The 27,929-nt window shown below is 41.9% G+C and overlaps 1 protein-coding gene across 3 annotated transcripts in view; it reads left to right on the forward strand.

The window, feature by feature from the left end:
• Nucleotides 1-27,929, forward strand: part of LOC112256676 (zinc finger protein DPF3) — a 47,452-nt gene that overhangs the window by 5,145 nt on the left and 14,378 nt on the right. For all 3 annotated transcript variants that reach the window (XR_002954456.2, XM_024430085.2, XM_042325397.1), the window contains exons 2-4: nucleotides 23,388-23,548; nucleotides 23,857-23,964; nucleotides 27,183-27,307. Coding sequence is in view for 2 of the 3 variants with exons in the window: in XM_024430085.2 (XP_024285853.1) it covers nucleotides 23,388-23,548; nucleotides 23,857-23,964; nucleotides 27,183-27,307 (394 nt within the window). In the remaining variant the exon portion in view is untranslated. The remainder of the gene's footprint in view (nucleotides 1-23,387; nucleotides 23,549-23,856; nucleotides 23,965-27,182; nucleotides 27,308-27,929) is intronic.

A 27,929-nucleotide genomic window follows, 5' to 3' on the forward strand; every position in this document is an offset into this window, starting at 1 on the left:
CGTGCAACGATTGCGCTTTTTCGCGAATGGGCTTTTGTTAAATCATCACCCGTTTGGCGAATTAGGCTGTGATTCGATGATAAATTAACACGCACCACATTGATTATATGCAACGCTGGACAATCTAGTTAACTACACATGGTTGATGATATTACTAGGTTAACTAGTGATTATGTGAAGATTGATAGTTTTTTTTATAAGATAAGTTTAATGCTAGCTAGCAACTTACCTTGGCTCCTTGCTGCACTCATGTAACAGGTGGTCAGCCTGCCATGCAGTTTCCTCGTGGAATGCAATATAATCGGCGGCCAAAAATGCAGATCACCGATTGTTATGAAAAATTGAAATCATCCCAAATTAATTGGCCAAGTCGATTTTTAAGTGGTCGACCTCCAGTACATATCCCAACCAGAAGCCATGGGTTACATGCAACATCTGCACTGAGCTAAAGACCAGAGCTACCGCTTTTAAGAAGTAGTACTGTAGTCCAAACGCTTATAAGAAATCCTGCTACGACCTGGACTAGGATCGAATCCTACTACTCCAACTCTGACGCTCGTTGGATGTGACAGGGCTTGAAAACTATCATGGCGTAAGGTAGTGTGTACGCTTATTACTGTGAAATTATTAACAGTACCACTTGCTATAAGTCAGCAAGACATTTTTAAATAGTTATAATTGTAACTAAGGCAATGCATTCTTGGAGATATTTTACAAAAACAAAGGAGATTTTATTTAGAAATAACCAGGGTAAAGCAATCAAATCAAATCAAATGTATTTATATAGCCCTTCGTACATCAGCTGATATCTCAAAGTGCTGTACAGAAACCCAGCCTAAAACCCCAAACAGCAAGCAATGCAGGTGTAGAAGCACGGTGGCTAGGAAAAACTCCCTAGAAAGGCCAAAACCCAGGAAGAAACCTAGAGAGGAACCAGGCTATGTGGGGTGGCCAGTCCTCTTCTGGCTGTGCTGGGTGGAGATTATAACAGAACATGGCCAAGATGTTCAAATGTTCATAAATGACCAGCATGGTCAAATAATAATAATCACAGGCAGAACAGTTGAAACTGGAGCAGCAGCACGGCCAGGTGGACTGGGGACAGCAAGGAGTCATCATGTCAGGTAGTCCTGAGGCATGGTCCTAGGGCTCAGGTCCTCCGAGAGAGAGAATTAGAGAGAGCACGCTTAAGTTCACACAGGACACCGAATAGGACAGGAGAAGTACTCCAGATATAACAAACTGACCCTAGCCCCCCGACACATAAACTACTGCAGCATAAATACTGGAGGCTGAGACAGGAGGGGTCAGGAGACACTGTGGCCCCATCCGAGGACACCCCTGGACAGGGCCAAACAGGAAGGATATTACCCCACCCACTTTGCCAAAGCACAGCCCCCACACCACTAGAGGGATGAATGTACAAGATGAATGAATAATCAAGATTGTGGTGGCAAAGGTATGTACTAATATGATGGGCTAGAGAATAAATCACTAACAGTTATTTTTTATCTTTCAGAATGAAACTAGGCAGGGATTATAGGATAAGTATAGATATTAATCATAAAAGTAACAGGTTTCACGCTCGCATTCAAATCGGAGAAAAGATTGGCGAGATTGATCTGGATACTCTTAAGCTCTTGGAACTACCCATCCGGGAGAATTGTCATAAACTACACTAATTAGCATAGCGCAACGGTAAAAAAATATTACTAGAAAATATTCATGAAATCACAAGTGAAATATAGTTAAACACAGCTTAGCCCTTTGTTAATCACCCTGTCATCTCAGATTTTGAAATTATACTTTACAGCCAAAGCAAGACAAGCGTTTGTGTAAGTTTATCGATAGCCTAGCATAGCATTATGTCCAGCTAGCAGCAGGAAGCTTGGTCACGAAAATCAGAAAAGCAATCAAATTAACCGTTTACCTTTAATCTTCGGATGTTTTCACTGACGAGACTCCCAGTTAGACAGCAAATGTTCCTTTTGTTCCATAAAGATTATTTTTATACCCAAAATACCTCTTTGTTGGTCACGTTATGTTGAGAAATCCACCGGAAATAGCGGTCAAGACAACGGCGAAAAAAATTCCAAATTATATCCATAATATCGACAGAAACATGGCAAATGTTTTTTATAATCAATCCTCAAGGTGTTTTTCAAATTTCTATTCAATAATATATCAACTGGAACAATTGGCTTTTCAGTAGGAGCGAGAGGAAAAATGACTACCTCTGTCTTACGCAAGAATCACTCAGAGCCCTCAGCTGGCCACTTACGCAATGTAGTCGTTTACGCTCATTCTTTAACATAAAGGCCTGAAGCTACATTAAAATGCTGTAGACACCTTAGAGAATACGTAGAAAAAGGAATCTGGTTGATATCCCTTTCAATGGCCAATAGGGGTGCATAGGAACACAACGGTTTCAAAACATGAGTCACTTCCTGATTGGATTTGGATTTTTCTTAGGCTTTCGCCTGCAATATCAGTTCTGTTATACTCACAGACAATATTTTTACAGTTTTGGAAACTTTAGAGCGTTTTCTATCCTAAGCTGTCAATTATATGCATATTCTAGCATCTTGTCCTGACAAAAATATCCCGTTTACTTTGGGCACGTTATTTTTCCAAAAATGAAAATAGTGCCCCCTAGCTTCGAGGTATATCCTCCATGGTGGTGTAGAGTCCAGACCAAACCATTTCAGTAGTCCAGTATATCAAGGTCCCTGCGCGTGGTAGTCCTTGGTGGTTCATAAATGACAGCAACCATACGGCTGGTCGCTGTCCGAACACAAGGATTGGTGTTCACACATTCAGAGGTGAGGCTTCCTGTCAGGAGAGCTGTGATTGGCTCGGGTTGAGGGAATATTTCCTGGGGCTGGGTCCGCCCCCATTCATTACCTGCATTGTTCTGTGACTTATTCCAGGTCATGCGTTAATCAATTGTTCACATACAGTTGAAGTCGGAAGTTTACATACACTTAGGTTGGAGTCATTAAAACTCGTTTTTCAACCACTCCACAAATTTCATGGTAACAAACTATAGTTTTGGCAAGTTGGTTAGGACATCTACTTTGTGCAAGACACAAGTAAATTTCCAACAATTGTTTACAGTCAGATTATTTCACTTATAATTCACTGTATCACAATTCCAGTGTGTATGAAGTTTACATACACAAAGTTGACTGTGCCATTTAAACCACTTGGAAAATTCTTTAATGATGTCATGCCTTTAGAAGCTTCTGATAGGCTAATTGACATTTGAGTCAATTGGAGGTGTACCTTTGGATGCATTTCAAGGCCTACCTTCAACCTCACTGCCTCTTTGCTTGACATCATGGGAAAGTCAAAAGAAATCAGCTAAGACCTCAGAAAAACAATTGTAGACCTCCACATGTCTGCTTCATCCTTGGGAGCAATTTCCAAACGCCTGACAGAACCACGTTCATCTGTACAAACAATAGTACGCAAGTATGAACACCATTGGACCACGCAGCCGTCATACCGCTCAGGAAGGCGACGCGTTCTGTCTCCTAGAGATGAACGTACTTTGTTGCGAAAAGCGCAAATCAATCTCAGAACAACAGCAAAGGACCTTGTGAAGGTGCTGGAGGAAACGGGAACAGAAGTATCTATATCCACAGTAAACAAGTCCTATATCGACAACCTGAAAGGCCGCTCAACAATGAAGAAGCAATTGCTCCAAAACCGCCATAAAAAAGCCAGACTACGTTTTGCAACTGCACATGGGGACAAAGATCGTATTTTTTGGAGAAATGTCTTCTGGTCTGATGAAACAAAAATACAGTATAACTGTTTGGCCATAATGACCATCGTTATGTTTTGGAGGAAAAAGGGGTAGGCTTGCAAGCCGAAGAACACTATCCCAACCGTGAAGCACGGGAGTGGCAGCACCATGTTGAGGGGGTGCTTTGCTGCAGGAGGGACTGGTGCACTTCACAAAATAGATGGCTTCAAGAGGATGAAAAATTGTGGGGATATATTGAAGCAACATCTCAAGACATCAGTCAGGACGGTATGCTCGGTTGCAAATGGGTCTTCCAAATGGACCCCAAGCATACTTCCAAAGTTGTGGCAAAATGGCTTAAGGACAACAGAGTCAAGCTATTGGAGTGGCCATCACAAAGCCCTAACCTCAATCCTATAGAACATTTGTCGGCAGAACTGAAAAAGCGTGTGCGAGCAAGGTGCCTACACACCTGACTCAGTTACAACAGCTCTGTCAGGAGCGAAAATTCATGGGCCAAAATTCACCCAACTTATTGTGGAAGGCTACCCAAAACATTTGACCCAAGTTAAACAATTTAACCCTTTCACACGTACCATCACACGGGTGTGACCGTTCTACAGTGGTCCCTGAAGCGTACCATCACACCTGTGTGATTAGAACACTCATTTAGAATGCTCGTTTAGAACGGCCAGTTTCGAATGACGCAACAATCAGAGTTTGAGCTGGCCACACTTTTTTCAGAAACTATTTACACAAACACAGTCCTTACAAAGTTATGTCCAGAATGTGAGCAGTTTATTTTGGGATGCAATGTTCAGATATTCACAGAAGTACAGTGTATATATAGCATAACACAATCATCCTAACCGGAAAAATGTAAGCTAGAGTTGTCCTAGCACTAACTGAGGAAAGATTGACCCCACACAAGCTGTCATATTTTCTAGCTCTAGGCTGACATAAACTACATCATGAATTTGCTAATAGCAATTACTATGTATAATTAATCACATCACGGGTGAGCTCACCATTGATCGAAATAACTATGTAAAACTTTATAGAAATTGAAAGTAATCCGACGATTTAGTTTCAGCGCGCAGCCATGCATTTTTTTCCTCACAGAAACTGAAGATAATAAGAGAAGACGAGATGTGTTTGGTCTGTTTATAGTAAACATGTTGAAGGGGTGTGTCATCTACATCCCACCATTAATTTCCGGAAGTCCTCAAAAAATTTGAACTCTTACCTCATTTTGCTATAGCATCTTTGGTCCGACAGACGATCAAGTGAAACCCAGAATACATTGTATGTCAACAAACATGGCTCCACACACAGCTGGAATTAGCTTAGCTCATAATCAGTACAACCTTTGAAACATTATTTTACACACATACTATGTGCCCTTTACAATCTATGCAAAAATCGGAATGCATGATTTATCACCGGTAATTGAAAAACGTGAATAAAATAGTAAATATAGGAACACTACACAAAACATTTTCTGATAGTGATTTATTGATAGTCAATCACGTAACTTCTCACTCCCGCTCTGAGCCATTCAGTGTTATGTACGTAGCTAATGAGCTAAGCTGTAGCATTAGCAATGTCTTTCAAAAGGAGACAACTCAGAAATGGAGATTTAAAATAAAATCTGACAATGAGTCTGAATGTCAGGAATCAGGTTCTGACAGTGACAGAGGACCCCTTGTCGACTGACAAAGTCCCAGTTCCCTTTGAAGATGCTGGTGGTGACGGAGGAAGACCGATAGTACAGGAGTTCTGTGGTAGCTGGAAGGCTGCCAGCCATTTCACCCCTTCTGGCCCTGCTGTTTGTGTTGATGAGTCCCAGTCTGGAGTGGGGGGGTGAATTAGTGAAATGTATACATTTCTGGTGACAGTAAAGAGGAACTCCATAAGAGAATACTGGGGCAGAGATCCTATGTTTGCAACTCCCTTCTTTGCCACCCTCTTTTCCCAAGACTGCTTTCTAGTTCTGCTGCTATGACTGCATTTCATCAACAACGCTACTGCCATCCTAAAGGACCCGTTATACAAAATAAAAAATGTTAACAGCTGGCAGTAAAGTTCCATGACAAACGAGACGTCCATGTCCTCTCCTCTGTCCATACAGCAACCATGTCAGCCACAGGGAAGTTGGACCACCTGACGGGAGAGAGAAACTAACCAGACAGAGAATCATCAAACCAGACTGCGTGCTTGACTATAACCTCAAAATGGGGGCAGTGGATAAGGCTGACCTGATAAACCGCTTTGTGGAATGCACTCAGAAAACGACCAAGTGGTATAAGATATTTCTAAATTTTTCCAGGGTAGCGTCAAAATACAACATCTTCTGATGCATTTAGCATTGTTTTACAGAGCTAATAGAAGAATGTAACTAGCTACATAAGCACAATTTAATATAACACCATAAAAGGTGAGTAACGTTACCTAGCGTGTCTGCGGTTATATGGAATATACACAAATATATTATGTTCCATACACACAGTGAGCTACAGTAGACACAGTATAACACGACACACAGAAACTATTGTAACGTAATAAGGCACTTACTTTGATAGAAATGCAGTCTGGATTTGAAGATGGGTGTCTGTAGTGACGTCTCTAGCACGGAGACGCTGTGCCACTTGGGAGTCATAAAGCCAGGGTAGCTTCAAAATACAACACATGCTAATACTTCCCTGACGCAATTAGCATTGTTTTCCAGAGCTAATAGAAGAATGTAGCTAGCTACCTAATCATTGAGTATAACACCATAAATGTTATGAAATGAGTAACGTAACATTGCGTGTCCACGGTTATAAGGAATATACCCAAAATATTATGCTACAGTAGAAATGACATGCAGAAACTATTATAACGTAATAAGGCACTTTGATAGAAACGCACACATTTCTAAAGTTATTATTGGTAACGAAAACAACTTTGATTGCGATGCAGGCGACAGGTGGAAAACATGAACACGTGTGAGCAGGACGGCAGATGAGCAAATGTCTGCAGACTTGAACTGCACAAACAATTGAGAAGTGTTTGGGGAATTTTGTCCGGGTCAGAAATGTCAAAATTAATTGGTCCGCAAAAGTAAAAATGACTACTTGTATGTGAATGAATGAGGCGGAACACACCTCATTTCAAACTGTTATTAGAAATAAAAAACTTATTAGAAAATAATTTAAAATGGACAAATAAAAACAGGCTGCGTGCTTTGGTTTGAGGGCAGCGCCGATTAAATGTACTGTTACCGAACAATCACATTCTGGAATGGAGAGAACGTTCTAACATCACGTGCATAAAAAAACTCACGCTGGGGTGACCGTTAGAGATATTTGGAATTCATGCATGAAAGGGTTAAAGGCAATGCTACCAAATACTTATTGAATGTATGTAAACTTCTGACCCACTGGAAATGTGATGAAAGAAATAAAAGCTGAAATAAATAATTCTCTCTTATTATTCTGACATTTTTTATTCTTAAAATAAAGTGGTGATCCTAAGACGGGACATTTTTTACGAGGATTAAATTGTGAAAACTGAGTTTTTAAATGTGTTTGGCTAAGGTGTATGAGAACTTCCGACTTCAACTGTAAATGGAGGATACTTTGTACACTGTCTTCCACTGCCTGTTTGAAGACTGATCGCACAGATATCAAACCGTATACTGTTTGGGTGTAAGGGTAATATAGCTGTTAATTGTCAGAATAGCACGCACATTCACTTTTAAAAAATCTCATTACACACATCTCAACACATTTAGCCGTGTTATTTTCAGTCTGTTTACGCAGTGAGGAAATAATTGTTTGTTGCACTTTTTCATGCAGTGTATTTTTCATCCGTTGTTTTCCAATGGAGAAGTTCTTTGGCTGAGTCTTTGTCATCGTCACTCTTCGTCAGAACTTAGCTGTGTCCATGTCTCTGGCAGTCTGAGTACCCTTGTTGCTGATGGGAGGAGCTTTGATGTAGACTACAGTTGTAAGATGAGCAGAAGAAGGGAAAGATGACTGCTGGGAGTGCTTCCCCTCTTCTTTTGTTCTCTGGCCAGTGAAGAGGTCCATGTGTATTCTTATTGTGGATGTGTTAATTAGACCATCCTCTACAACTGATTTCAAATGAAAACCCAGCTGTGAGCCTACCAGATGAGCTAAATGCCTTTTTTATTCTGGCTTCGAGGCAAGCAACATTGAGCCATGCATGAGAGCACCAGCTGTTCCGTACGACTGTCTGTTCATGTTCTCCGTAGCCGATGTGAGTAAGACCTTTTAAACAGGTTAGCATTCACAAAGCCACAGGGCCAGACTAATTACCAGGAAGAGTATTTAGAGCACCTGCTGAACAGCTGGCAACTGTCTAGACTGACATTTTCAATCTCTCCTGGACCCAGTCTGTAATTACTACATGTTTCAAGCAGACCACCATAGTGCCTGTGCCCATGAACGCAGAGGTAGGCTGTCTAAATGACTCGCCCCGTAGCACTCACATCTGTAGCCTAGAAATGTCTTGAAAGGCTAGGCATGGCTCACATCAACACCATCATCCCAGACACCCTGGACCCACTCCAATTCACATACCGCCCCAACAGATCCACAGGTGACGCAATCTCTATTGCAGTCCACACTGCCCTTTCCTACCTGGACAAGAGGAACACTTAAGTGAGAATGTGCTGTTCATAGACTACAACTCAGTGTTCAACACCATAGTGCCCTCCAAGCTCATCACTAAGCTAAGAACCCTGGGATTAAACACCTCTCTCTGCAACTGGATCCTGGACTTCCTGATGTGTTGCCCCCAGGTGTTGAGGGTAGACATCAACACATCTGCCACACTGACCCTCAACACGGGGACCCCTCGGGGGTGCGTGCTTAGTCTCCTCCTGTACTCCCTGTTCACCCACGACTGCATGGCCGCGCACGACTCCAATACCATCATTACTTTTGGTGACGACACTGATCACTGATGACTCAGACAGCCCACAGCCCATAGGAGGTCAGAGACCTGGTAGTGTGGTGCCAGGACAACAACCTCTCACTCAATGTCAGCAAAACAAAGAAGATGATTTTAGACTACAGGAAACGGAAGGTCGAGCATACCCCCATTCAGATCAATGGGGCTGTAGTGGAGTGGATTTAGAGCTTCAAGTTCCTGTGTCCACATCACTAAGGATCTATCAAGGTCCACACACACCAACACAGTCATAAAGAGAGCATGACCACGCCTCTTCCCCTTCAGGACGCTGACAAGATTTGGTATGGGACGGGCCCTCAGATCCTCAAAGTTATACAGCTGCACCATTGAGAGCATCTTGACTGGCTGCATCGTCGCTTGGTATGGCAACTGCTTGTCATCCGACCGCAAGGCGCTACATAGGGTTGTGCGTACGACTCAGTAGATCACTGGGGTTGAGCTCCCTGCCATCCAGGACCTCTATACCAGGTGGTGTCAGAGGAAGACCCTAAAATTGTCAAAGCCTCTAGCCACCCAAGTCTGACTGTTCTCTCTACTACTGCACAGCAAGCATTACCAATGCACCAGGTCTGGAACCAACAGGACCCTGAACAGCTTCTACCCGCAAGTCATAAGATGGCTAAATAGTTATTTAAATCTAATAGATACTAGAACATGAAGAATTTTTTGACTTTTAGTACTTCTGTCAAATGTGTCTTATAGATCAACTATCAGTGCTGCTGATGTCCCCCTTATAGCAAAAAAAGCACCATGCCTGCTCCTCTTAGCCTGCACTGGGAGTCTGGGCTGCATCACGTCAGCTCCCCACTCATGCCGCACAGAAGTTAACACACTTAAATAATGTGATAAAGCATTAGGAAATGTTGAAACTGTTAAGGCCAGCATCCCGGAGTCGCCTCTTCACTGTTGACGTTGAGACGGGTGTTTTGCGGGTACTATTTAATGAAGCTGCCAGTGGAGGACTTGTGAGGCGCCTGTTTCTCAAACTAGACACTCTAATGTACTTGTCCTCTTGCTCTGTTGTGCACCGGCGCCTCCCGCTCCTCTTTCTATTCTGGTTAGAGCCAGTTTGCGTTGTTCCGTGAAGGGAGTAGTGCACAGCATTGTACGGGATCTTCAGTTTCTTGGCAATTTCTCGCATGGAATAGCCTTCATTTCTCAGAACAATAATATACTGTCGAGTTTCAGAAGAAAGTCCTTTTGTTTCTGGCCATTTTGAGTCTGTAATCAAACCCACAAATGCTGATGCTCCAGATACTCAACTAGTCTAAAGAAGGCCAGTTTTATTTCTTCTTTAATCAGAACAACAGTTTTCACCTGTGCTAACATAATTGCAAAAGGGTTTTCTAATGATCAATTAGCCTTTTTAAAATGATAAACTTGGATTAGCTAACACAACGTGTCATTGGAACACAGGAGTGATGGTTGCTGATAATGGGCCTCTGTGCGCCTATGTAGATATTCCATAAAAAAAATCTGCCGTTTCCAGCTACAAAAGTCATTTACAACATTAACAATATCTACTAGAGGGTGACCGATTTATGTTTTTCAAATCCGATACCGATTCTTGAATGACCAAAAAAAAAAGCCGATGCCGATTAATCGTTCGATTTTATATAAAAAAATATATTTATTTTTTATATATTTGTAATGAAGGCAATTACAACAATACTGAATTAACACTTATTTTAACTTAATGTAATACATAAATCAAATTAATGTAGTCTCAAATAAATAATGAAACATGTTCAATTTCGTTTAAATAATGCAAAAACAGTGTTGGAGAAGAAAGTAAAAGTGCAATATGTGCCATGTAAAAAAGCTAACGTTTAAGTTCCTTGCTCAAAACACGAGAACATATGAAAGCTGGTGGTTCCTTTTAACATGAGTCTTCAATATTCCCAGTTAAGAAGTTTTAGGTTGTAGTTATTATAGGACTATTTTTCTCTCTCTATCATTTGTATTTCATATACCTTTGACTATTGGATGTTCTTCTAGGCACTTTAGTATTGCCAGCCTAATCTCTGCAGTTGATAGGCTTGAAGTCATAAACAGCGCAATGCTTGATGCACACCGAAGAGCTGCTGGCTAACGCAGGAAAGTGCTGTTTGAATGAATGCTTACGAGCCTGCTGCTGCCTATCAAATTTATTTACATAGCCCTTCTTAAATCAGCTGATATCTCAAAGTGCTGTACAGAAACACAGCCTAAAACCCCAAACAGCAAGCAATGCAGGTGGCTAGGAAAGACTCCCTAGACAGGACAAAACCTATGAAGAAGCCTGGTTCCTCTCTAGGTTATGAGGGGTGGGCCCTCTAGCTGTGCCGGGTGGAGATTATAACAGAACATGGCCAAGATGTTAAAATGTTCATAAATGACCAGCATGGTCAAATAATAATAATCACAGTAGTTGTCGATGGTGCAACAGGTCAGTACCTCAGGAGTAAATGTCAGTTGGCTTTTCATAGCCGATCATTAACTTCAACCACCAACTTACCATCCTGAGACGAGGCCGAGTATAGCCCACAAAGATCTCCGCCACTGCATAACCCAAGGGGGGTCAGACTGCTCTGTCAAATCATAGACTTGATTATAATATAATAACACACAGAAATACTAGCCTTAGGTCATTAATATGGTCAGTTCCGGAAACTATCATTAAAAAAAAAAAAAGTTTATTCTTTCAGTGAAATACGGAACCGTTCCGTATTTTATCCAACGTGCGGCAACCCTAAGTCTAAATATTGCTGTTACATTGCACAACCTTCAATGTTATGTCATAATTATGTAAAATTCTGGCAAATTAATTATGGTCTTTGTTAGGAAGAGATGGTCTTCACACAGTTCAAGCCAGGCGGCCCAAACTGCTGCATATACCCTGACTCTGCTTGCACAGAACGCAAGGGAAGTGACACAATTTCCCTAGTTTAAAGAAATTCATGTTAGCAGGCAATATTAACTAAATATGCAGGGTTAATTTTTAACTTTTGTATTGATTTTAAGAAAGGCATTGATGTTTGTGTTTAGGTACACATTGATGCAACGACAGTGCTTTTTTTCGCGAATGCGCTTGTTAAGTCATCACCCGTTTGGCGAAGTATGCTGTGATTCGATGATAAATTAACAGGCACTGCATTTATTATATGCAACGCAGGACAAGCTAGATAAACTAGTAATATCATCAACCATGTGTATTTTTTTTTTTTATAATTAAAGTTTAATACTAGCTAACAACTTGTACTCGCGTAACAGGTGGTCAGCCTGCCACGCAGTCTCCCCGTGGAGTGAAATGTAATCGAACATTATCGGCGTCCAAAAATGCAGATCAACAATTGTTATAAAAGCTTGAAATCGGCCATTCCGATTAATCGGTCGACCTCTAATGTCTAAGCTGTATTTCTGATCATTTTGATGTTATTTTAATGGACAAAAAAATGTGCTATTCTTTCAAAAACAAGGACATTTCCAAGTGACCGCAAACTATTGAACAGTTTCGTAGATATTTGGACGAGCAATGTCAGATCTGCATAGACTAAGATGCAGTACAATAGAATACAGTAAATACATATGAGGTGATTAATGCAAAATATGTTAACATTACTAGTGACTAGTGTTCCATCATTAAAGTGTCCAGTGATTTCAAGTCTATGTATATAGGGCAGCAGCCTCTAATGTGCTAGTGATGGCTATTTAAGTCTGATGGCCTTGATCGAAGCTGTTTTTCAGTCGCTCGGTCCCAGCTTTGATGCTCCTGTACTGACCTCGCCTTCTGGATGATAGCAGGGTGAACAGACAGTGGCTCGGGTGGATGTTGTCCTTTGATCTTTTTGGCCTTCCTGTGACATCGGGTGCTGTAGGTGTCCCGGAAGGCAGGTAGTTTGCCCCCGGTGATGCGTTAGGCAGACTGCACCACCCTCTGGAGAGCTCTGCGTTTGCGGGTGGCACGGTTGCCATACCAGGCGGCGATATAGCCCGACAGGATTCTCTCAATTGTGCATATGTAGAAGTTTGTCATCTGTATCCCAATTAAATCAGAAAAACAAGGTCTATAAGTCTATGCATGAATAGGCCTAGGCTACATCTTGATTTATCCAGTTTATCAATAGAGATTTACCATTCAAATCAATTATTACCGTTATGTCGTTAGATTGATAAAAATAAAATTAATCGTATAAATCATTCATTAATGCATACCTGGCTGTCTCTGAAAAATGTTGATGTAAAAAAATATATATGTGTGTATATATATATATATATATATATAATCAAATTTATTTATATAGCCCTTCTTACATCAGCTGATGTCACAAAGTGCTGTACAGAAACCCAGCCTAAAACCCCAAACAGCAAGCAATGCAGGTGTAGAAGCACGGTGGCTAGGAAAAACTCAGTAGAAAGGCCAAAACCTAGAGAGGAACCCGGCTATGAGGGGTGGCCAGTCCTCTTCTGGCTGTGCCGGGTGGAGATTATAATAGAACATGGCCAAGATGTTCAAATGTTCATAAATGACCAGCATGGTCCAATAATAATAAGGCAGAACAGTTGAAACTGGAGCAGCAGCACGGCCAGGTGGACTGGGGACAGCAAGGAGTCATCATGTCAGGTAGTCCTGAGGCATGGTCCTAGGGCTCAGGTCCTCCGAGAGAGAGAAAGAAAGAGAGAATGAGAGCACACTTAAATTCACACAGGACACCGAATAGGACAGGAGAAGTACTCCAGATATAACAAACTGACCCTAGCCCCCCGACACAAACTACTGCAGCATAAATACTGGAGGCTGAGACAGGAGGGGTCAGGAGACACTGTGGCCCCATCTGAGGATAATGATATTGAACTCATAAAATGCCCAACAATTGAACAGAGCAGTAGCTGACTATCTGTCTGGATCAAGTGCCATTTTGTGACTTTGGTTAATATGCCTTCTTTTTTGCAGTGGTATCATTTTGGTATTGAGTATTGTGATGGTATCGAGAATCATGATACTTAACCTGGTATCAGTATCGAAGTCAAAATTCTGGTATTCTGACAACACTACTCGATACTGATACCCATTGTGTATATAGACAATTTATCATTACTGATGGTCTATTTATTACTTTTATTATTGTGTAATATTACTTTTCTATTTCTCTTTTCTTTCACTGCATTATTGGGAAGGGCCCCTAAGTAAACATTTCACTGTTAGTCTACACATGTATACGAAGCATATGACTAATAAAATTCGAGGCCAGTTTTATAACCTTTGAATGCACGTGTGAGCTCACTGCTCTGACATTTCCACAAGGCCTAGAATAACATGCCAATCACTACTCACTGACTTTGTTAGTTTATAACATGATGATTTTTTCCAAGATGCCATCCTATCCGATGGTTAGGCTAGCATTTAAGCTTCATTCTCTCTTTCTCGCTCTCTCATGCGCTCTCCTTGCCTTGTGTACCTGGGACTGTTTACTCTTCACAACCACACACGCGGGCTCTTTCCCAGAATCCTCAAACACTGTGGCTTTCTCAAACTCCGGAGCCTTCCTTTTTGTGAGGGACAACATTCCAAGCATGTCTGTTTATTTGCTGGAAGCTATCTAATCAGGGAATTAGGGAGAAAGAGGATAGGGTCGTAGGACAAGAAGGAGAGAAGGCAGATTTAGGCTTTTTTGCTCGGCCTAAGCAGGTCTCTTCTCTGATCAAGACTGGGAGAGCTGCAACTAAAGTGCCTCCATTAAGTGTTTGTCTTATCAAAATGGCTGCCTGTGGGTATTGTAATTGAGAACATGTGGTGAAAATTAATTACAGCTATATGTGTTGCCATGTTCAAGAAGCTGTCTGCCAGTGGCAGGCCCAACTAGTTAGAACTTTGCAGAGGCAAATGTTGCTGTCTTTTGTCTTAGATTCAATATTCATCCTCATTTGATATAATCAAACCTGTCTGTGTGCTAGAGGCTCTGCTTCGATTAATTAAGCAGGATAATTACCATATGTGGCAGAGACTGAAGGTTTGAATGTGAAATCTCCTCCTTTCACAGCAAATATTAACCATTGATACCCTAAGCGGCTGCCAAACTATCACCGGCATTGATAAAAGCGTCTCAAACTCCAGGGTCATTGATGATGATAGTACTGTCTGAACACATTCCTATTGTGATGCCCTAGCCTAACCCAATCATCCCCTTCATTGATTCAGTGCCCTAAATAGAAACCAAACCTCACTACTCTGTAGAATGTCATGTGACCGTCCCAGCAGCCCAAAGGTCATGACGCTAGGCTATATGAAAGTCACTTCGGTCTCTGCAAAGAGCAATGTAAGCATCACACGGACGACAATATTCAGCTTAGTCACATTGTTTGTCCATGGTAGAGCCACTCCAATCAGTGAGTAATGATCCTGAGAATAGTGTTTGTTTGATTCTTTGATTGACCCTGGTGATTAACGGTTGACTGTAATCATCATTTGCATTTCTGCCGGTTGCTAGCCCTTAATCCTCCATCCCTGATTGTATCCAGACGGATCAGGAGAGAGGGTGAAGAGGTGGAATTATGCTTCCAGAATGTAGCCGATACCAACCCTGTAATGTTTTCCTCAAGCACATGGAGTAGCCAGTCAAATAGAAAAAGTAGCCAACCAGGCTCCACCCATTTTTTGCAGAACAAGCTCTATTTTGGTGGCCTTTGTTACATTCTGATTGTATTTTCAACAAAAAACTAAGGAAATGGCACTTAGTGTAAGGCTAGGTTTCCATCCAATTGGCAACAGATTTTCATGCGAATATTCGAAAATATGCTTTTAAACAATATGCGTGTTTTTCCACCAGAGATGTTCCCAGCTAATTGCCTCACTGTAGATAAAGGCTGTGCTTGATGACGTAGTACACATGCGTACCGAATACAAAATACAACTTAAATAAGTTTCCATCACAATTTGAATTCTACTGATTGGTTTTCTGACAACAACAAAAAATGTGTTTATATAGGCAGTTTGCCCACTCTGGTATTGGCACGTGCGCTTTAGCCAATAGCGCTATCTACATGATGAGATTATTATTATTATGGACAAAAGAGCAAGATTATTTTTCAAACGGCAGCCAAGTATCGACTCATGTCACCAGAATAAGGCCCTCAATATTTATTGGAGAAGAGCATCAAACTCATCACCTTGTACTTTCACTACCCTGTGAAGTTAATTTATTTCATTTGTAGCCTAATAAACTGCATGCTTTCCCGATGAGTCATAGTGGGAGGACCACACAACATCATCGCGTGACTCCAAGTTTACTTTGATATGATGGTTATTATATCAATATTTGTAGCATAATTCATTTTACAGACATCAAGATATCACCACGTTGTCTAGTGTATTTTATGTCGACATTCTGAAAGTGAACCAAATAATGTTCTATTTCCGTCAGGCCTCATGACATTCTTTTTCTCCGATGTACTTTACTTGCATAAAAAGGTTGGATGGAAACCTGGTTTGTATTATTTTCATCAGCTGTGGTACAATATGATATAAAACACAGAATAAACATATCTTAAAGACAAACCTAAGCCTTTAATGAATCCTGTAAGTGTCTGCTGACTAACACAGGGTTGGAGCTTACTTTTTAAGAAGCATTTTGTCAGCTATCTGCAATACAGGTATGATTGAAGAATGAAAGAGGTGTTAAACATTGGGTTTGCTACACAGAAAGCAGCTGTTTACTACTCCATTGTCAACACTGAAAATAGTGTATGCAGTGCATTTGGGAAAGTATTCAGACCCCTACAGTTTTCCACATTTTTGTTTACGTTACAGCATTATTCTAAAATGGATTAAATAGTATTTTCCCCCTCATCAACCTACACACGATACCCCATAATGACAAAGCAAAAACAGGTTTTTAGAAATGTTTGCAAATTAATTACAGAAAATTGAAATTTTACATAAGTATTCAGACCCTTTACTTAGTTCTTTGTTGAAACACCTTTGGCAGTGATTACAGGCTCGAGTCTGTTTGGGTATGACACTGAAAGCTTGGCACACCTGTATTTGGGGAGTTTCTCCCATTCTTCTCTGCAGGTCCTCTCAAGCTCTGTCAGGTTGGATGGGGAGCATCGCTGCACAGCTATATTCAGGTCTCTCCAGAGATGTTCGATTGGGTCCAAGCCTTGTTTGCTCCAGTCTTGACGCTTGGTATTCAGGCCAAGGAGTTCAATCGTGGTTTCATCAGACCAGATAATCTTGTTTCTCATGGTTTGATAGTCCTTTAGGTGCCTTTTGGCAAACTCCAAGTGGGCTGTTGTGCACCTTTTCTACTGTGGAGTGGCTTCTGTCTGGCCACTCCAACCTAAAGGCCTGATTGGTGGAGTACTGCAGATATGGTTGTCCTTCTGGAAGGTTTTCCCATCTCTATAGTGGAACTCTGGAGCTCTGTCAGAGTGGCCATCCGGTTCTTGGTCACCTTGCTGACCAGGCTCTTCTCCCCCCTATTGCTCAGGTTGGCCGGGCGGCCAGCTCTAGGAAGACTCTTGGTGGTTCCAAACTTCTTCCATTTTAAGAATGATTGAGGTCGCTGTGTTCTTGGGGACCTTCAATGCTACAGACATTTTTTGGTACCCATCACTAGATCTGTGCCTTGACATAATCCTGTCTTGGAATTCTACGGACAATTCCTTTGACCTCATGGCTTGGTTTTTGCTCTGACATGCACGGTCAACTGTGGGACCTTATATAGACAGGTGTGTGCCTTTCCAAATCCTATCTAAACAATTTAATTTACCACCGGTGGACTCCAATCAAGTTGTAGAAACATCTCAAGGATGATCAATGGAAACAGGATGCACCTGAGCTCAGTTTCTAGTCTCATAGCAAAGAGTCTGAATACTTATGTAAATAAGGTATTTCAGATTTTTTTTAAATTTTAAAAACCTGTTTTCACCACTGATTTTGGGGTATTGTGTGTAGATTGAGGGAAAACCTAGATTAAATACATTTTAGAATAAGGCTGTAACATAGCAACATTTGGAAAAAGGGAAAGGGTCTGAATACTTTCCGAGTGCACTGTATCACGTAACGCAAGGGTTGAGGGAATAGGGAATGTTTTTCTTAAAGAAACTAGGTATTTTGGTAACAGAACTTTTCAGTCAAAAAAAATGGTTGTAATTGTGTTGCAGCGTCAGGGCGGACAGTGCGATAAACACTTGCTGTAGTGCCTGTTCACTGCAGCAGGGAGGAGAGCGAGACAACAGGCGCCAGTCACACAGGCACTCCCTGTCATTTTTAGTTTGTCTCATTTGTGTCTTAATTATTTAATCGAACAGTGCGCTTAAAGCATCAGACTAGCTCGGTGCGTATACTGGATTTTATTCAAGCACATGGGGTGTGTGTATATATTTTTGGGACGGCAGCGTAGCCTAGTGGTTAGAGCGTTTGGACTAGTAACCAAAAGGTTGCAAGTTCAAATCCCTGAGCTGACAAGGTACAAATCTGTCATTCTGTCCCTGAACGCTGTTCCTAGGCCGTCATTGAAAACAAGAATTTGTTCTTAACTGACTTGCCTAGTTAAATAAAAGTAAAATAAAATTAATATCTATGGAAAAATACATGTTAAAACATTTCGACCAATCAATTGGTCAAAAAAAGACATTTGGTCGACCAATATTTTTAGTTTTTCGGGAACAACCCTACTCTGTTTAAGGTTTACCTTGCCTTGCGTGTGCTTGGTGAAGGCATCAACTCATGTACCGCTCGAAGTTGGGACTCAAGCGTGATGGTGCTTGAATCATATTGCTCAAATACAAATAGCATGACATTTTCGCATACAGTCTTCAGTGGTTGATTGCGATAAAGCAGGTAAATGTTGAACTGGAATGCAGCAAAGAGCCAAAGTGTTGCTGGCCCTTTTGAGCCAGTGACTGATGAGATCCAATGGCCCAACACTTTTTTTTTTTTACTGGCCCAGGACCAACGGGCCATCATTAATGTCTGACCCTGCACGCAAAAGAAAATGAATGTGCCAGAAAACAATAGGCTAAGTGGATTTTGAGTCTTCGTTACGACATTATGGGACGTACAAATTCATGCGCTTTCCCTCCTTGTAACATTTTTGGACTGCAACCACCACGCACACACCCAGGTACTGAGAGGCGGGACAGACAGCAGACTGTCAAACCAGCAATGTTTTCCTGTCATCGCTCACTTTGACTGACAGGTGGTTGTCCTATAAATAGATCCCCAGAAGATGCACATTTTTCGTTCTAGCAGGAGCGGGCTCGGCAGACTTTTTCTGACTAGTAGCCTAGTTATTTTAAGTGGGAAAAGTACCCGGCTGAAAATGGGTCTGTAATCGTTTGTTTTGCCGACAGCCGGCACCACTGGTTAACATGGTTTGTAATCTGTCTGATCAGAACCTTTTATGCACATCTAGGGCTGGCACAATTATGTATACGAACAGCTGACTGAAGACACGGGGATGGCCGGGCATTCCATCGGTTGAGTCTGTTATTTGGTAACATGGATTCTTAACAATGTGATGAAACTTGCTTGTTGCTCCTTGCTGACACAAGCAAGGTGTTGCAGCAAATGAGCACACCAAGGTGCAAGTAAGGTGCAGCAGCAGAACACAGAAATATAATATATTGTAGCACATGCAGAGGAAAAAAAAGTCAACAAAAAAAAGTATGCTATTCAAACGGTTATTATGGAGACTGCAGTAATTTGACTGGCCAATTACTGTCATCCCAAATTCCATGACAGTCACAGCCCTATGCATTAGGGATGGGCATTTGAAATTATTTTCACTATTCTAATATCATTTTTTGGTGAGATATCCATACAGTAGTATGAAAAAGTTTGGGAACCCCTGACAATTTCCATGATTTCCATTTATAAATAATTAGGCGTTTGGATCAGCAATTTCATTTTGATCTATCAAATAACTGATGGACACAGTAATATTTCAGTAGTGAAATGAGGTTTATTGGATTAACAGAATGTGCATCAAAACAAAATTAGACGGGTGCATAAATTTGGGCAACCCAATAGAAAAATCACATCAATATTTAGTAGAGCCTCCTTTTGCTAAAATAACAGCCTCTAGATGCTTCTCATAGCCTCTGAGATTCTGGATGAAGGTATTTTGGACCATTCCTCCTTAAAGCATGAACAGCCCACTTCAAATCATCCCACAGATTCTCAATGATATTCAGGTCTGGGGACTGGGATGGCCATTCCAGAACATTGTACTTGATGCTCTGCGTAAATGCCCGGGTAGATTTTGAGCCGTGTTTTGGGTCGTTGTCTTGTTGAAATATCCAGCCCTGGCATAACTTCAACTTTGACTAATTCTTCAACATTATTCCCAAGAATCTGCTGATATTGAGTGGAATCCATGCGACCCTCAACTTTAACAAGATTCCCAGTACCGGCACTGGCCACGCAGTGACACCATCTGCAGCAAGATGATGTTGGAGGTGGTCTGTGGGCTGTTTGTGACCGTTCTCACCATCCTTCGCCTTTGCCTCTCCGATATTTTACTTGGCCTGCCACTTCTGGCCTTAACAAGAACTGTGTCTGTGGTCTTCCATTTCATCACTATGTTCCTCACAGTGGACACTGACAGTTTAATTCTCTGCGATAGCTTTTTGTAGCCTTCTTCTCACCCATAATGTTGAACAACTTTCAATTGGCCACCTTAAATACCTTTTCTCATGATTGGATGCACTTGTCTATGAACTTCAAGGCTTAATGAGCTCACCAAACCAATTGTGTGTTCCAATTAATCAGTGCTAAGTAGTTACAGGTATTCAAATCAACAGAATGACAAGGGTGCCCACATTTTTGCATAGCCTATTTTTCACATCTGATTTAATTTCATACAACTTAATATTGCTACACTAAAAATCTTTGTCTGGACAATAACACACTACTCAGCTTTTATTAGAAAATGAATGGCATGCCACTGTGATCATTTTCTTTGACGACAGAGTAAATGTGTGTGTGTGTGTGTGTGTGTGTGTGTATGTGTATATATATATATATATATATATATATATATGAGTTCGACCAATTTTAATTGGAATGGCCGATTTAATTAGGGCCGATTTCAACAATCGGTAGTTTTGGTGCCGAATTTTTAATTTATTTATTTATATATATATATATTTTTTATTTAACTAGGCATGTCAGTTAAGAAAACATTCTTATTTTCAATGACGGCCTAGGAACGGTGGGTTAACTGCCTCGTTCAGGGGCAGAATGACAGATTTTCACCTTGTCAGCTCGGGGGATCCAATCTTGCAACCTTACAGTTAACTAGCCCAACACAATAACGACCTGCCTCTCTCTCGTTGCACTCCACAAGGAGACTGCCTGTTACAATCAATCATAATCACTAGTTAACTACACATGGTTGATATTACTAGATATTATCTAGCGTGTCCTGCGTTGCATATAATCTGACTGAGCATACAAGTATCTAAGTATCTGACTGAGCGGTGGTAGCCTGAAGCAGGCACGTAAACATTCATTCAAACAGCACTTCATTGTGCGTCAAGCATTGCGCTGTTTATGACTTCAAGCCTATCAACTCCCGAGATGAGGCTAGTGTAACCGAAGTAAAATGGCTGGCTAGTTAGCGCACACTAGCGTTTCAAACGTCACTCGCTCTGAGCCTTCTAGTAGTTGTTCCCCTTGCTCTGCATGGGTAACGCTGCTTCGATGGTGGCTGTTGTCGTTGTGTTGCTGGTTTGAGCCCAGGGAGGAGTGAGGAGAGGGATGGAAGGCATACTGTTACACTGGCAATACTAAAGTGCCTATAAGAACATCCAATAGTCAAAGGTATATGAAATACAAATCGTATAGAGAGAAAGTCCTATAATTCCTATAACTACAACCTAAAACCTCTTACCTGGGAATATTGAAGACTCATGTTAAAAGGAACCACCAGCTTTCATATGTTCTCATGTTCTGAGCAAGGAACTTAAACGTTAGCTTTCTTACATAGCACATATTGCACTTTTACTTCAACACTTTGTTTTTGCATTATTTAAACCAAATTGAACATGTTTCATTATTTACTTGATGCTAAATTGATTTTATTGATGTATTATATTAAGTTAAAATAAGTGTTCATTGCCTCCCGGGTGGCGCAGTGGTTAAGGACGCTGTACTGCAGCGCTAGCTGTGCCACCAGAGACTCTGGGTTTGCGCCCAGGCTCTGTCGTAACCGGCCGCGACCGTGGGGCGACGCACAATTGGCTTAGCGTCGTCCAGGCTAGGGAGGGTTTGGCCGGTTGGGATATCCTTGTCTCATCGCGCACCAGCGACTCCTGTGGTGGGCCGGGCGCAGTGCGCGCTAACCAAGTTTGCCAGGTGCACGGTGTTTCCTCCGACACATTGGTGCGGCTGGCTTCCGGGTTGGATGCACGCTGTGTTAACCTAAGATTAAATCACACATGTAAGATTGGCCAGTTGAGACGCTAGCGTCTCCCTAATCTCAAGAGGTTTTAACCTGTGCGGCTTGGTTGGGTTGTGTATCAGAGGACGCATGACTTTCAACCTTCGTCTCTCTCTTGAGCCTGTACAGGAGTTGTAGCGATGAGACAAGATAGTAGCTACTAAACAATTGGATACTATGAAATTTGGGAGAGAAAGGGGTAAAACAAAAAAAACAAAAATAAGTGTTCATTCAGTATTGTTGTAATTGTCATTATTACAAATAAATGTAAAAAATCAGCTGATTAGTTGGCATCGGCTTTTTTGGTCCTCCAAAAATCGGTATCGGCGCTGAAAAATCATAATCGGGCCACCTCTTATATTTTTTTATATATATATTTTATTTTTACTTCAATGGGGACTTGCTCCTGCGACTCAGTAGAGGTTGTGCACTGCTTGATGTTTCAGTACAGACAGGTGTGGGAGGGGTGCGCGAGGAGCAGGTGGCGGTGTGTCCGGCATGGAGGGGGAGAGCGAGCTAGAGAAAGTGGCCAAACCGACCCGTACAAGTTAGGTTATTTATCGCACCAACAAGTTTTTCTATCATCTCATAAGGTAGTGTCTGTCTAGGCTGCATCTAATTGATGTAAAGACGCTAGCTAGCTATACTAGCCAGCTAAGTTAGTAAGCCTGCTTGCTTGCTAGCTAGCAAGGCTAATTTAATATTTTGATTTGTTCCCCGTGTCCTTGTCTACAACTCCATTCATATTAATCAGCAAGCCTACCTGTTGGTTGATCATTGTAGCTTTCTCCTTCTCATTCCATAATTGTAATTCCATTTTTCATTGACTAGTAATCACCCACTTTACTTGCTACACATGGAGCCTCTGACAGTAGTGGTGCTTTGATTGGCTGACAATAACAAGCTACATGTGTGAAAAGTATGGTCTACTATTCAAATGACCGCGCCCATCCACATCATTCCTCCATCTTATAGTTTGTATGTGTAAGGTTTATGTACGCTAGTCTCAATGGTGGAATTTGTGACAGTCACATGGAAACTTCTATCTTCCCCTACTGTGTGTGTGTGTGTGTTTCCAGTGGTCCACGGTGGTCAGTGATTCATAGCTAAAATGAATTGTCTGGTTAACCACTAGTCTGGCCATTGGGCCTATTTCAGTATCTTTACCAGCGCCTGTCAGTGCCAACCACAAGTGGTGTTGACCGGTCTGAATGGTCTCCCTGCTGCAGGTTGGGTGACCAGTTCTACAAGGATGCCATTGAGCAGTGCCGCAGCTACAATGCCCGCCTGTGTGCTGAGCGCAGCGTGCGCCTGCCCTTCCTGGACTCCCAGACCGGCGTGGCACAGAACAACTGCTACATCTGGATGGAGCGCCACCACCGCAGCCCTGGTGGGTAGAGATAGAAAAGCATGATGGCTGGCTCTGTGGTTTACTAAAACGATCATTCACTTGTTGAGGTTTAGTGGGTAATGTCATCTGTATCTAAATATGTCCCTCTGGCCACTACAGCTACAAACATGTCTATATAAGGATATCCAATAGTGTTTATGTTGCCTCCAGTGAGAACCCTTCATATATACAACTGCATAAGAATATTGAGTTCACTCTTTTAGGGTCGCTAAGCAACACATTATGTATCAGGCTGGGGGGGGTGAGAACCGTGAGGTGTATTCTTCAGTTCCCGTCTGTTTTTATAGGGGTTGCTGCAGGTCAGATGTATACATACCCCGCCCGCTGCTGGAGGAAGAAGAGGCGGCTGCACACCTCCATGGACCCTCCGCTACGCCTCTGTGGCCTCCAGATAGGTAATAGAAATCCCCCTCCCCTCACAAAACTCCTGCAACTCTCTGCTGCGTCTCATCACCAGTCAGTCCAGTGTGTTTCATCTCCCATTCTATTATCTTGTTATTATTTATGATCTGGAATCATTTAACTGAAAGCACATCATTCAATTTCAGTGTGGAAAGCAAACAGCCTGCTAGTCACTTTTTATCAAATGAGAAGTGCTCCGTTCAGTGAGCGAGTAAACTTGTTTTGTGAGAACTAGAACATGTAATCAAATTTTAGCCTGCTCAGCTGGGAGGAGGACAGGAATCACAAGACTGCATTTAATAAATGTATTACGAAAAACGGAGTTTGTCGCTACTCATAAGTTCCTGAACATTTTCTCACAAACCCGCTCACTCTATCACCCACTTCTATTTATTTTTACCCATTCATTCCTACACTCCCACACATTAAGTCACTCTGCCCTACACTCACACTTCCTATTGTAATGTTTTCACTGAGCCTCAATTTGCTCTTCTCTACATGTCACTAAGACACCCTGCTCTAACAGTAACACTGTGTAACACACATTAAGTCACTCTGCCCTACACTGTGTAACATACCAGTGAATGTGATCTGTGCCCAGTAGTGGGGCACTAGCTGGGAGAGTGCCTTCTCCTGTAGCTGGGCAGAGGTAGCTATCACTGCAGCCAGCCAGAGTTAGTGCTGCTTGCTGTCTGACTGGCGGTGATAGAGGGAAACTTGGGCTGCATGCAGAATCGGCTCCCTGCTGCAGGCTGCCTGCTCTATTTTTAGCCTGCAGCTCCCAGGGGGGAGGGGCTGTCTAGTCGCTGAGAGTTGAAAGTCAACATGTGCAGACACAATGGTTAGGGGCTTCCGTGTGGATGAGACCTGAGAGTTGCTAGCATATGGTAGTTAGTGCATACCCCTGCCTGCCTCCCTCTTCTACCTACTTAGATCCTCACCACTCATCAACTGCTGCATGTTAGCATTCAGCTCAGGGAGTGAGACTGCTAGGTGATTTCACATGGTGACATGAGTGTCTGAAGGTATGATTAGAAAGCTTAAGTTGAGGCTTTGAAGTCTGTCCTCTTAACATCATGAGACTCTACTGCTGAATGAAATAACCTTCAATGAAGAAAGTCTGAGTGATCTCCAGGCTAGACTGATTACCAGCCAATGTTAGTTTTTTCCCCCTCTCATCCACACTCTGTTTTGACCTCTATCACAATACAAGAAGAGAACTCTATGGAAAATTTACATTAAAGGGACAGTTCACCCAAATAACAAATGTATCTATATTTATTGACAGTTACAGCTTTGCATTAGCATTGAGTGTAAAAAAAGAAGGGCAGGTCGTCCCTGTTTTCATGCTCCAAATATCAAGCCCACATGAGCCTACCTTTGAAACACGTCAGTACACATTGCATTAAGCCATCTTTCGTCACCTGAATAGAAACATAAGCTATACAGAGAGAGTATCTCACCTCCCTAATGAAGGGATATGGTGTTTATAGTGATGCGTTCAAAAATCAAGCTATTTGTATGTTCCTGGGAAAGACTAAATGCGGTGCTGCCTGTCGGTGTCTTTAGAGTTGCTGCTATACAGTCGTGGCCAAAAGTTTTGAACAACACAAATATTAATTTCCACAGAGTTTGCTGCTTCAGTGTCTAGATATTTTTGTCACATGTTACTATGGAATACTGAAGTATAATTACAAGCATTTAATAAGTGTCAAAGGCTTTTGACAATTACATGAAGTTGATGCAAAGAGTCAATATTTGCAGTGTTGACCCTGCTAATTGCAAGCTGTCAATTAACTTCTGTGCAACATCCTGACTGATTGCAGCCCATTCTTACATAATCAATGCTTGAAGTTCGTCAGAATTTGTGGGGTTTTGTTTGTCCACCCGCCTCTTGAGGATTGACCACAAGTTCTCAAATGGGATTAAGGTCTGGGGAGTTTCCTGGCCATGGACCCAAAATATCGATGTTTTGTTCCCCGAGCCACTTAGTTATCACTTTTGCCTTATGGCAAGGTGCTTCATCATGCTGGAAAAGGCATTGTTCGTCACCAAACTGTTCCTGTATGGTTGGGAGGAGTTGCTCTCGAAGGATGTGTTGGTACCATTCTTTATTCATGGCTGTGTTCTTAGGCAAAATTCTGAGTGAGCCCACTCCCTTGGCTGAAAATCAACCCCACAGATGAATGGTCTCAGGATGCTTTACTGTTGGCATGACACAGTACTGATGGTAGTGCTCACCTTGTCTTCTCTGGACAAGCTTTTTTACGGATGCCCCAAACAATTGGAAAGGGGATTCATCAGAGAAAATGACTTTACCCCAGTCCTCAGCAGTCCAATCCCTGTACCTTTTGCAGAATATCAGTCTGTCCCTGATGTTTTTCCTGGAGAGAAGTGGCTTCTCTGCTGCCCTTCTTGACACCAGGCCATCCTCAAAGTCTTGGCCTCTCTGTGAGTGCATCTGCACGCACATCTGCCTGCTGCCATTCCTGAGCAAGCTCTGTACTGGTGGTGCCCTGATCCCACAGCTGAATCAACTTGCTGTGCTTACTGGACTTGCTGGTGCTTGCTGGACTTGCTGGTGCTTGCTGGACCTTCTTGGGTGCCCTGAAGCCTTATTCACAACAATTGAACCGCTCTCCTTGAAGTTTTTGATGATCCGATAAATGGTTGATTTACGTGCAATCTTACTGGCAGCAATATCCTTGCCTGTGAAGCCCTTTTTGTGCAAACAAATGATGACTGCATGTGTTTCCTTGCAGGCAACCATAGTTGACAGAGGAGCACAATGATTCCAAGCAACAACCTCCCATTTGAAGCTTCCAGTCTGTTATTCGAACTCAATCAGCATGACTGAGTGATCTCCAGCCTTGTTCTCGTCAACACTCACACCTGTGTTAACGAGAGAATCACTGACATGATGTCAGCTGGTCCTTTTGTGGCAGGGCTGAAATGCAGTGGAATTGTTGTTTGGGGGATTCGGTTCATTTGCGTGGCAAATAGGGACTTTACAATTAATTGCAATTCATCTGATCACTCTTTATAACATTCTGGAGTATATGCAAATTGCCATCATACAGACTGAGGCAGCAGAATTTGTGAAAATTAATATTTGTGTCATTCTCAACTTTTGGCCACGACTGTACTTTGATGTGATGGGCGGCTCTCGGGTTTATTTGATTTATTTGTGTGATTATTCCTCTTTATCCAGATGGAGGACTCACAGGCAAGGATGTGATTCCCACACAGGGCACCACGCTGGAGGCTCTTCTCAGAGGGGAGGGCTTAGACCAGAGGAACAACTCAAAGGACGAGGAGAGTCTCCTAGAGATCCAGGTGGGTTATAATGAAGTTTTAACCCAATAGCTTCTGAGCATAACAGAACTCCCTGGAACAGTGTATAAGGGCTAGGGCTGTCCCTGACAAAAAAAATATCTTGGTCAACCGAGAGTCATCCTGTTCTTTCAACCAATCCATTGGTTGAAATGTTTTAACTTATTTTTCTATATATAGACAGACATACCCTGTGTGTTTTGAATAAAATCATCTACATATGCACTGAGCTTGTCTACTTAACCACACTGTTTGATTAAATAGTTTAGACACACAAATGACTCCAAAGAGCCCGATGGTCACACTGTATTTAAAAAAAAAAATGCAGCGAAAAGGCACCACAGCAGTGTTTATTGCAAAGCTGCAACATAATTCCAGCCATTTCGTTTTTCATGTTTCTGACTGAAAAGTTATTTTACCGAAATATCTAATTTCTTTAGGAGAAACATTCCCTCAACCCTTGTTTTCTTTAAGTGAAACATGTAAGCATCGCATGCATGTGTCCAATATGGCCTGACCTATAGCCTATCATAATCATATTTTAAAAATGTGGTTATAACAAACTCCGAATACAGTAATGTCGACTGCTAAATGGATGTGGAGGACGTCTAAAAGAAAGTCGAAA

This window comes from Oncorhynchus tshawytscha, linkage group LG08 (assembly GCF_018296145.1).
Source record: "Oncorhynchus tshawytscha isolate Ot180627B linkage group LG08, Otsh_v2.0, whole genome shotgun sequence".
NCBI classification, from domain to species: domain Eukaryota; kingdom Metazoa; phylum Chordata; class Actinopteri; order Salmoniformes; family Salmonidae; genus Oncorhynchus; species Oncorhynchus tshawytscha.